This window comes from Talpa occidentalis, unplaced genomic scaffold (assembly GCF_014898055.3).
Source record: "Talpa occidentalis isolate TD23 unplaced genomic scaffold, MPIMG_talOcc4v2.1 talOcc4.10, whole genome shotgun sequence".
NCBI lineage: Eukaryota > Metazoa > Chordata > Mammalia > Eulipotyphla > Talpidae > Talpa > Talpa occidentalis.
Genome location: NW_023600993.1, coordinates 13,569,590 through 13,582,344, shown reverse-complemented (window position 1 = coordinate 13,582,344; position 12,755 = coordinate 13,569,590). Strand labels below are relative to the sequence as shown.

At 31.1% G+C, this 12,755-nt stretch overlaps 1 protein-coding gene across 5 annotated transcripts in view; it reads left to right on the top strand.

Moving 5' to 3' along the window:
• TBC1D5 (TBC1 domain family member 5) overlaps nt 1-12,755 on the top strand; it is a 378,633-nt gene that overhangs the window by 178,724 nt on the left and 187,154 nt on the right. For all 5 annotated transcript variants that reach the window (XM_054691161.1, XM_037524823.2, XM_054691119.1 and 2 more), the window contains one exon: nt 3,427-3,496. In XM_054691161.1, the coding sequence (XP_054547136.1) occupies nt 3,427-3,496 (70 nt within the window). The remainder of the gene's footprint in view (nt 1-3,426; nt 3,497-12,755) is intronic.

Sequence of the window (12,755 nt, the reverse complement as noted above, 5' to 3'; positions counted from 1 at the left end):
AATACTGTACTCTCTTTATCTAAAGCAGTATAACTGCTAGCATATTGTTTTCAAGTCAACTTATTTTATTTTAATTATGAATGTTATGAACTCATCTTACAAAGTTACATACCAACTAATAAGAAATGAATGTATCATATAACTTTCAAACTTAATATTTACAATAATTGATGAACTATTTTTATACATATATAATGTCATACAGTATTTTATATATAATAACTATAATGCATATATGTTACATATAACTTAAGCATTTATTTAAAATTTACATCATAAATATATATAATTTTACTGGTTAGTTTACATTGAATATTTAAATGCCTTTAAAATCACAATTGTATTTTTTAAATTTACTGTTAAATTACTTTTAAACAATCAGAAGGAATTCCATTATTTTAAAATACTTAAGTATCTGTACTGTTTGATCATTTAAAAGGACTTTAAGATTACTTGGTAATACTTTTTATGTGTTTGTGGGGTGGGGGGATGAAGGGATGGATCTGGAAACATCCTATGCATCCTGGTTAGTTACAACTACCTGACAACTTAGTTAAGGATTCAGAATAAGCAACTGAAAACATCATATTAAACTCTCTTGCACCCTCTGTTGTTATTTTTGGGGAACACTCAACATACCTTTCCATAATTACATTGGCATTATAGGTACCAAATCCCTAGTAAAATTGATACCTAGTTTATTACACTTACCTCCAAATTAGATTGAATGTAAAGTTAGCATTTGTTTTTAATTCTTGTTGGTGTTTTCTTATATTACAGATATGTTTTTATCATGTTCATCTTTAATGGAGGATGAACCTTTCCGTTTATCTTTGATTTCTTCCAGTTTTCAGTTTTAAGCCCCACCAAGTGTTTCACACAAACAAATGTCTACAGGGTATAGCCCACTGTATACACAATTTTCCAGAATTAGAAAATCTGGTTTTTGGTAAACCTTTCAATTGTTAGATAACTTCCTTTCAAAATAAAAGTATGAAATCATCCATACTAAAATTAAGAATTTATAACTGTAAGGAACAGATGTTTTCATAAACATTTGCTATAATTAATTTCAACTAGAGGATTGAAGGAACAAAGCAGTTTTTCAGCTTCAAAACTTTATTGCCTTTTCCCCATATAGCAAAGTCTGAAATATTTTCTCTAGTATTGTTTAGTGAAACAATTGTACTCCTTATTTGGTATGTTTTTGAGAAGGAAAAACTGCTTTTTTTCCTTATTACCATCTTTGAAGGTTACATTTAAGTGACATGTTCATTTTGAAACAGTAATACAATGAAGAAAACCTTTGTAATATATTATGATAAAATCTAGTTGTTTAAAAAATGTCTCTAAATTATTTGAAGGATTTTGCATTTGATCTGTTAAGTATCATCAAAATGAAAGAAATATTCTACTTGTGAGATTTTTATGTATTTAAGTAATCATAATCTTTGGTTTTAAGGAGAAAGAAGGCTGATATTTTAAATGTATCATATAGTACTTATTCTATGCTGATTACGGAATGTTTCACAGGAAATGTCTGCAAGCTGTTAAATAACATGTGTTGTAGGAAATTTTCATTTATCAAGACAGATACTAACTTTCCTTACATCTTTTTAGTTTTTTTGTTATAAAACCATTAATTCTTTTTAAAGACAATGAAGTATGCATTGTATGAGGAATTTACTGTACCCATGTTTTCAAAGAATTAACAAAATATGCCCTACTAGATGGATCATATACAGTGGTTTGGGTTATTTTCATTCTATATTATTTTCATCTATTTCAACCATTTTGAATGTAATTCATTTTAGGATTTTTATTTTTATCAAAGGAAAAAAATCTGAAAGTATACTTTGGAAAAAATGGAGTTAAAAGTTCACAAGGTGAGCTCAGTCCAGTTCTCATCCTGCTAAACACTCTCGGCACAGCTGCAAACATTTTGAAGAGAACCAACATTCTTGACTAATCTGTCAACTATAAAATGTGCAAAGAAAAATAGGTAGCTGTCATTAAAATTACATTTTAGCTTTCAATAACCATTTAATGAGTAGCATAATTATATAAGTTGGTACCTTAAGTACTATACTCAATAATTAAAAATAATCTCATCTTTAAAGTGAAAGCTCCATAATTACTATTTGACTTAACCAGGACCACTGTGATGATCTCCAGTGGCACCTTAGATTGTTCAAAGTGGATTAAAAGTATAAATTAAAATTGGATAAATCATTACATTATTAAGCATTAAATATCATAAAAATGAATTTAACCTGATGTTTGAAAGTTATGTTACAGGAATTAGGAGTGTAAAACGTAATCAGACTCTAGTCTTTTAAATTTGTTTCTAAGAATAAAGATATCTTTAATAGTAGTTTACTATGGATTTATAAAAACTATACTTTGAAATGTATATTTTATTTTTCCCCCTTTTAAAAAATTTATTGAATTAACATTGCTTTATAACATGTAAGTTTCAGGAGTACAGCATTAAAATTTGATATCTGCATAATGCTACATTATGTTCACCACCAAAAGTTTCCATGAAGTATATATTTTAAAATTTGAATTATTAAAATTAAATTTCTTTGAAAAAGAATATGTATTTTATATGTGGCATTGGCAAGCGTTTTGTGAAACTTTAAGCAAATTTATTTTTATTCTATAATCCTCAAACTGATAGGTATGGATTTGTTCTAAATCTGACTTTATGAATATGCCAGTGTCTTGAGTGAAAATTTTTTGTGTAAATGTTTGATATTATTACACAAGGCAAAGAAACCTTTGGATGTTGGTTTTTCATTTCTTAAACCACTGAACTTTTGCCCACAGTTAAAACATAAAGTTTGGGGAATAATAATAATAAGGTGTATTAAAAGCTCCTTAGGATGTATTTGTGATAATCATCTCCAAAGCTGTTTTCTGTCTTGACCCTGCTTCCCAAACTCTTCAAGAGTAGAGAACAGGGGACTGAAAGCATTTCAGTTTGCTCTCCTCTTGCCCTCTTTTGATTGTACCAGTATTCAGGATGGGTGATGTGGTTACTAACAAAAGAGTTGGTCTTTTTTTTTTTTTATCAGCATCATGAACATTATTTAGTGTAATTAAATGCCATACAAATTTTGCATTCATCTGTGTTTCATAAGAAGGAAATGTCCATACTGTACTTCTTTTGTTCCTTTTACCAATTACTTTGGTAGTGTTCCTAGCCAAGTTAAAGATGGTAGTTTCATTTATATTTTAGCATCAAAATTATTTGCTGCCTAAAGGACTCAGATTAGAAAAGATATTTGTGGGGAGTAGGACAAAGGCGTTGATGCTTTTTGACCCAAATACTGCTTAGAGGTGTCACACATATTTTTGCAGCTGAAATAACTAGTTTCGTAATCTCCATTATTTCAGTGTTTTTAATTTTTTTTTTTCCAGGAGATTCAAATAAAAATGGAAGAAGAGCAAGTTCTACTTTAGATTCTGATGGGACTTTTAATTCCTATAGGTAGGTGATGAATACATAGACACATAATATTGCAAGGTAATGTACAAGATACCTAATATTACTGGATTCTGATTTTAGAATAGTAAGGAACTTGGCTACCTTTGCTTTAAAAAAGTACATAACAAATGTAAAGAGTATTGTGATATGCAGTTGTTCTGAAGGCTTATTACTAACAGAAAATGTAACATTATAGTTCTTAATAAATGAACTTATTTTAGGTATCTTTTTTTTATCCTATACTGGAAAAAGCGTATAAGCCTAATGCATATTTAGTATTAAGCTTTATTATAATCCATATTTGTTTTGTTTTCCAATGAATCTGTTATAGTAGTAAAGGCCCCTTTTACTTGTTACCTACTAAAATGAAGTGTGCTGCTTATGAGCATCTAACAGTATAAAATATAATCCATGGTTAATTACTGTTTGTTCATATCCTGCTTCACTTTTGTGCAAACAGGACTGTTATATCCCAATTAATTACTTTTAAAAAAAAGTACACTAGTCAAAAAACTTGTATCTTATTACTTGAATTTACTTGAGTAAATGTTTATGAATTTTGTGCCTTCATAACAGGGAAATATAAGATGAACAGTTAAAGTCTTTTCAGTGGTATTTGAAAAGTCACATACTGAACCAAAGTATTGTTGAATTAGATTGATTTCTTTTAGGGAGTATTTAGTACAAATTCAATACCCTTTAGCATTCTAGGTATGCATATTCTTAAGGTAATACATAATTGGAGTACAGTGTTCTTATGGCTAATTAATTCTGATACTTGCATAATGGTGCTTACCTAAAATGTATGTGAGAATCACTGTCCATTTAGAAATTCATTTGAATATAAACTGTAACTCTTTACATAAGAAACATAAATTTATGCTTATAATACTTATATTTTCATTTGAATACATATTCTAATTTCCTAATCGGAACTGTGCCATTTGTTTCTTCAGATCTCACTCTAGATTTTAACATCTAGAGTGGGACCTTGTATACAGGAAGCACTTAATAAGAATGTGGTAAATGTGAAAGTTTTTACAATTTGTTTATGAATTCTGGAAATGAGCTGGTAATTGAAACACTTGACATTTTTATTTTATATGATTTGGGGTCCGTATAGATAATCAGTTATTCATGTGTCATGGAGACTACAAAAGGTTTGTTCCCATGGTGTAATAGGCTTTATCACAGCAGTAAAGCTCATATGTTGTCATTATATTTTCACTGTACTCCTTCTATCTTATGAAGGCTGGAACTCTTCAAATTCTTCTCTTAGTGCTGAAGTATAGTATAAAGCTTGGAATTTGACATTTAAATAATAGGTAGAATTCTCTATCTGAACTTGTTATAGCTGATCTTGCACATGCACACACACACATGAATATAAAGGATTAATTAAATATTCATGGTTTGGCATATAACAGGAATGTTAATATGATAATATATATGAAATCTGTAGTGGTAACATGGTATTAGATACAAATACAATAAAGAAAAAGCAAAGACAAAAGGAAAAAAAAAGATGTATTTCAAAGGAAGAAAAATCCCTTCACACGTGTATGAAAAAATTTATTGTGAATTTTATATGATAATTACATTTGTAGTTTAGCTAATTATAGTAAATAATGAACATAATATAAAGTTAAGAGAAATGTGTTAATGTGAAGGCATAGTATTATCTTATAGTTTATTTTGTTCTTGAATAGTTTGAAGATTAAAGTATCTTAGTATTACTGAATGATAATTATATTTTGAAAATGAATTCCTAATGAAACTTTGCACAATAAATACTAATGTTGTTAACTAATATATTTTTAATCAATGTCTGTCAGTGTTGTAATGTTAGGATATTAATTTATTGTTATAATTAAAAAGGCAAGATAAAAAGCTCAGGTAGTACAGTATATAAAAATGAGCTTTTAATAGTTGGCAGACCAGTGCTGTTATTAAATAGTATTTTAGTACTTAAGGTGTGAAATGAATATTTTTTTACTCAGTAGGCAATAGCTCTTATAATATAATGAGCTTATTTTGTGAATTTGACAAGGGTTAAGTGCTGAATTCATAGAAGTACAGCTCAGAGGTATATTTTCATATTAAAGTTAACTTGCAAACCTAGGAATTATTGCAGAATCACACTAAAATGACAACAGAATTGTCAGTAAAATGTACTTCTGAAAATGAAAATTATTTTTCTGTTGCTATCATAGCTCTTTTAAACTAACTAGAAATAGATTATTTGAAAAAATGTAAATATTCCAACCCTCAAGCACCCTTTAACCTAACGGTTCTACTTATGTATTATTTATACTGCCCCAGAAATCCAGTTCTGGCTGTTAGCCGAGTGCCAACATACTCAAGCTATATATACTGTGCCCAGGATAAAGATTAGCCTTGTCGTCCATAAAGCGGATTTTATCATGTCTAACCTGCTTCCTTAGCACAACTCTTTTAAAGATTAAGATAAAATGTATAAGGTAAAAACCATTTGAAAATCTATACATAAAGCCCTGACTTTATATTATTAATTATTCTATGCTCACCTCATGAATTGTGGCCTAATACCTCATATAACCACCCAGCACGTGTGCACTTTAATAGCATATAGTGAAGTTTCATTAACTTTTAGATTCAGTCTTGAATTGGTCACCTGGATCTATATTCTCTCCAATACTTATTTGTATTATTGTGATCTTAGACTGTCAGTTTCAGGACATAGTCTCTGTTTAAATGCACTGAATTGCTAAAATCCTTATTCCAAATACTTTGGATACTTTGGACAAACCTTAGCCCCAATTTCCTCACTTTTAAAGTGCGGTAATAAAACACATTTGTTATGAGGATACTATCATCTGGTAAATGCTGAATAGTTACTAGCTGCTTTTATCTTCCAGTCCATGTCATCTTCACTGTCATCATCTTTAACTTTTTGTATTGTAGCGTTTCCTTTATAATACTTGAATACAGAGACACTGAAAGGAAGATTTTGTTTCTAAATGCGTTTCATGGAAAGTAACTTCTGTTAGCAGAAAGGGAGCAAAGAGCAATCGTTACTGAAACTTGAAACGTTTAATTTCTGATATATTATTCTGTTTCCTTTGTATAACTACTTTGTCGATATAGTAAAAATAAAGATGTATTACTAGTTTAAATTGAGAGATGGAATTTTGACGAAATTTAAAATTTCAAATCTATGAATTCCATTGCTTTCTGTATCTAAGGCTTATAGATTTGTTTTTCGTAGGTTAGGAGGTTTTACTTTGGATTTGTGTCTTTTGTGGCTCTGCTCCATTGATTCAGAATGAGTACAGCTGCATTTAACTCCTAAGACACCAGAATGAATTATTATGTTTTGCCAGAGTAATAAACCAGATCTCGTTTTGGAAGTTTTTATTAAAATATATATTTTCTACTAATTTTCAGATGATGTGTTAAAATGGAAAATTTGTAAGAATTGAAAGACCATCATTAACTTATACAGTAGATCTTTTACTTTTTAAAGGCCAGTATTAGTGTTTTCTATCAAATTTTATAAGCTCTCTATTTCTTATTTAACGACTAAAATTAGAGACCCTTACTGGGTATGAAAGAAGAGAAGCAGTTTGCTGGTTAGCAGTTTGCAGTAGATATTTAACTTAGCGACTGCAGCACAAGGCCACTGGCTAGGAGGAAGATTCTCTCCCCATCAACCCCCTCCTCTTCCCAAGGGCAGCTGACCTTCTCCTCTCCAAAGAGGCGAACCCCTTGCCAGCACATATGACTACAGACTATTACATTAATCTGTTTAGCTGTAGTACCAGCTGCTTGCATGTTTTTAATTATCTTATTAGATGGTTTAACAGTGACCTATGAAATAAATTGAAGGTGAACATTTTTAAACTTTCCCTTTTTACCTTATGTTTCTAAATATTATTATTGATCAAATTATAACTTTCTACAAAACTTCATAGGAAGTCTGTATGGTTTATGAGTCAATAAAATGCTTTTTTAATTATAGCATAACTCAATACAGAAAGTAACTTCATTTTTGCTTCATTTATTGATAAATTTAGATTGTGTAGCCACAAATTCATGTTAAAATCCACTGGTTTACACGTCAATTTAGAGAAAACTCATGCCAGTTATTGGCATTTTCTGTGAAACTCAAAATATTGCTGAATCTTTAAACATCTTTTTGATATTATATAAATGACATAGGCTAGAATTTAAATTATTATTTTAAAATAAATTCATATATTTAACTGATTTTTTAGAGTGTATATATCAATAGTAGTAAATCATTTATTCTATGCTTAATTACTTTTGCAATTACAGTTTCACATGTTACCATTTCTCTGTATATTTTCCCAATTTGTTCTGTTAGGAAAAAATGTTCTATCTCCAGTACTTTCACATTTGGAAAACTTTGAAATAATACTTTGTTAATGAAATTTTGACTCTAAGATACACGGTTTAAAATAATAACAGCCCAGGGTTATTCAGTTGCAAATCATAGCCAATAATCAAAGATTGTACTCATTAGAAACCCTGGTTTTGAATTAAAAAACAAAAGTAGTTGGATGCAACAAAGGATTTCAGAATACTTCTGCCTGTCTTTTGAACTAGTAAATCCTACAGAGTGGGTGGTAATGTGACTTGAGAAATTGTTATTAAAGATCTTTAATATGTATAAGCTATATTTATTTATAAATATAGGTATTATATTTATCAACTGTTAGTTTTCTTTAAAGAAAGACTCATACTTTCCATCTTATTTTTGTTCCTCTAAGAATATAATATTTCATATTTCAGAAGAACTTTTGTTGAAGATATAAAGGAAAAGATTTTCCTTCATAAGTTTATTTTATCCCTCTTAAGGAATTTAAGAAACAATACATTAATTTGAACTTTATTCATTTAATCGATTATTAAAATTGGGCTTCAAGTTTAATCACCAAGATTTTTATATATTCTGTATACTTGGAATCAATAAATTGGGAAATATTACTTACATTTTGGGCATATCTTTTCTTTTGTATATAAAAAGGGTCATATGCCTTGAATTAACAAAGAAAGAGTGAATAAAAATGTTACAGTAGATTGTAAGATAAAAACATAGTTGGACAGATTTGACATATGGTAACCTGTTATTTTTAAGAATATGGACTCAGGGCCTCCCTGGTGGCGCAGCGGTTGAGCGCTGGGTTACAAAGCTGCCTGCAACATCTGCAGCGCTGATTCGATTCCCGGCTGCTCCCCGGCCTCCCCTCAGCAGTGTACTTCGGTCCTTCTGCCTGCTCTGCTCCCCGCTCTGGCTCTGTTGAATTCTCTTACCCTCCCGCGCTTCTGACTGTACCCAGTGCTTGTATAAACAAAAAACAAACAAACAAACAAATAAATCTTTAAAAAAAAAAAAAGAATATGGACTCATAGACCAATTTTATTGCTGAAAATTATACTGTATTTTTTCTGTTCAAGCTACTGTATTTTTTCTGTTCGAGCTCCTGAGTAGCCTTTAAATAGTAGAAATGTATTTCTCACAGTTCTGGAGGCTGGGCTGAATCGAGATCAAGGTGCTGATAGACTTGGTGTTCCCACTGGAGTCTACTTTCTGCTTCACAGAGGGAGTCTTTACAGTGTTTTCACAAGGTGGAAAGAGAGGGATCTCTGTGGGGCCTCTTTTTGAAGACACTAATCCCTCTGCCCACATGACCAGACCCTCTCCCAAAAGCCAACCCCCAAATACCATACCTAACTTTGAATGTTAGGACTCAACATAGAAATTTGAGGCAGGGGATGGAGGAAGGGGACAGTCAATACATAGCATATCCCAAATATAATAGTGACCAACCTGAACCCCCCCATCCTATTCCTTCACTTATCCATTCATTTTAAGTTCCTAATGCCTTGCTATTTTAATTGTTTTTCTAGGGCACCAAACTTAGTGAGTACATGAGAAAGAGGACCGAGACTTAAGATTTCTTTTTTAATTCTTAGAGCATTGATTTTCTCATTCTGTCATGTTGGTTGTATTTTGTTTGTGTTATAATCTATAACTATATGACACAAACTATAAATTCTTTAGATAAATACAATTTAGTAAAACAATTTGGAAAAGCCCACAAATAAAAATAAAAATAAAACAGATTCAAATTTGCATCCTAGCTCTACCTCTTACTGACTGCTGTTATGCAAAGTAATTAACCTCTTTGATTCCTAGTTACCTCTTTCGTAAAATTGGGATGTTTACTGCTTCTATATCATAGACTTGTAAGAAGCATAACTACAAATGTGTAAGAACACTTGTTCCAGTCACCTAATTCATGGTAATAATTACTAGTCTCTCCACCTTTTCTTTCTCACTCTCTTTTCTAAAATTGCTTTTGTTTTAATAAACTTTTTTATCCAACAACGTTGTCCTTTGCACAGAAAAGTATTTTTAAAATTTGGTGCAATTGTAAAGTCTCAATAAATGAACATTCAGGGTCAGTTCTACAGTTATCTAAAAAAGATCAGAACTACAGATATGTACAGTTCTCTTTAGATTTTATAGGAAGATTTTTATAAAACCATACCTAAATATTTAGACAATTGCATCATCACACTTTCTTAATTCTTTTTTCTGTATTTTTTTCATTATCACCACAATCTTTATAGTTGAATGATAATTTCAGAGAATACAAATTGTGTAACCATTGCAATTTCCCAAAGCCAAAATCAGTGTTGCCTTTAATTCTTATCTCCATAATGAGAGAAAAGAAAAAAAATATTGGAACAATGAATATTTTTTCTTGAAGTAACTTTATTTCTATAAGAGTAGAAATAACTGGTCAGTATCTGTGCTTCTTTATAATACACATTCTCTGAATTAATTACCTATCACTTAAGGCTCTGAAAATGCTTTACCTTCTGTTTAAATAATTAATAGGATTGGTTGAATTTATAGCCATAAATTGACATAACCCAAAGTGACCTGAGCCTACGTGTTACAGTGTGAGTTCCTTTCCTTCAAAAGTCCCTTCAGTCCCATTTTATTATCTGAAACCAGCCTATAGGGGAAAAATTTTCATATTTGTTTATTTACATAGTCAGCTGCAAGCTCCAGTCATCCAAGGCTGTGTAAATGTTTATCTTTGAAAAGACAGGCGTACATTTGAAATACGAGGCTAAGCCATTCTGAGTCACTCAGCATAGTGAGTCCCTTCCCCCGGACACATTTCTGATTCCCCACCACGTGTTTCCAGTTGCAATACCCCATATCAGCCCCATGGGTCACTATTTATGCTATATATTAGCATGTTGTAATTTCTAGATATAGTAGAGAAATGAACAGAATCAATTAAATATGTGGTCATTTTATTCATGTATTTCACTGGATCTTTAATTTGAGAAAATAATGCATAGAATTGGGATTTAAAAGTAGAAGATTGTAAGTCTTTTAACATTTACAGATAGCTTATTTTACTTACTGGTCTGTTGTTTATTTCTATAGTTAGATCTATGTAATGTGCAATTTCTGGTTTTGATGGACAATTTGTAAGTCGCAGAGATACCACTGAAGGGTGAAATTTTCATTGACTGTTTTAATAGAGATTAATATTCAATATTTGACTATTTTCCATATCCGATTACCTTGCCTTTTGGGGAAAAGTGGCAGTGGTAATTCTGTTTTTTTGTTTTTAATCCAGAGCTTTTACAAATGCTTCTCTGACATTTGTTTATATCTTTTTGTTTGCTTGGTTCCAAAGAGCTTACATATCTTCAGTCATTCTGCAAATCTTTGTTGTACATTCATTGCAGACAAAGCAGTATGCTAAACCTCCAAACCCAACAGGAATAAAGCCCAGACCCTCCCTTTGGTACACTCATGATCTCACAGGAGAGACAAATATGGAAGCAACTAACAGAAATGGTGATTGGTGTTAACTTGGGTTATTTTACCAAGAACTAGGGGAAGGTGAGGTGGAGTAGTTAAAATTGATGGGTATAGTGGGGCTAGTGGTTGAGGAAGATAGGTTTGCTGGCATTCGAGAGGGACAGGAGTTTTCTGTGAGATGCACTATAGACAAAGACAGATTTCATTGTATACTCCCTAACAGTGGCATTATTTGGGGGAGTTTTTGCACTATTAGAATGGGATTTGATTGGACTTATATGTCAGTTAGAAAATTATGTCCTTCCTTATAAAGAGAGCTAACACTTGACCCACACAATGTGGGTATTTACATATATCTGTTTCTTTGTGATAACATTGTTAGTTTACATGAATTGCAATTTTGACAGTATTAAAATTTTAGATTTTCGTGTATCATAGATATTTGATATTGAGGCAGTGATTAAAAAATTTGCTGGGAGTTGAAAATGTGAATCTTTAAATTGTACAAAATTTTATGAAATAGTTGATGATACCATTAGGTGGTATCATTAGAATGAAGATTAGGTGCCTAGAAATATGAGCAAAATCAATAAAGCGGCTATGATATAAAAAATAACCTGCTAATAAGAGATTATTTGAAATTTAAAAGATCTCCTAGTATCATCTGAACATATGGACACGCTTTTTTATTCCATTATTATAGATGCAGCATTCTGATGTAGAGAATTCGTTTAGTCTAGTTGACATATTCTTAAGGAGTTTCAAAAATTGTGTTTCAAGCTACTTGTTCAGATTAGGAAAGTAATTCACTTGATGTGCCTAAATCTCTCACCCCTTTGAAACAAGAAGATAATTAAACAGTGTTTTTTAATTCTCATTCCAGTTTAATGTTCTTGAAGATCTTCGTCTTCCTGAGCAGCAGAACTCCATTATCACTGAGCCAGGCACAGATCTCTTATTATTTGGATTTTGTACTGTCAATACTAATAAATTTACAATCTCCAAGATAATTCCTTAGTTTGCTGCTTCAAATTGTTGCTGCGGGACCACACCCAGAGCCTGCCTCTCTTTGTTATATTCTGACTATTTAGGTCAAAATGGGACTTTTTTTCCACATGAGTGATTTAAGAGGAGGAAGTGGAATAAATTAATCTGAAGTGGTACATTTGGCATTTTAAGCATTTCTCTCACCCCTGTTTCTTCCACTGCCACCTGGGCAACTGATAGACACTAGAGAAGGAACCCACTTTCCTGCCTCTGCACTTCTAGATACCATTCCTAATCATAATGTAGTTAAAGAGTTTCTAGAAAAATGAGAATGTTATTTTTATGCTAATTTTCAATTTTATAGCAGTATTCTATGTAACAGCTTTATGAGAATATCTCTTTGGTTCATGTAGAAAC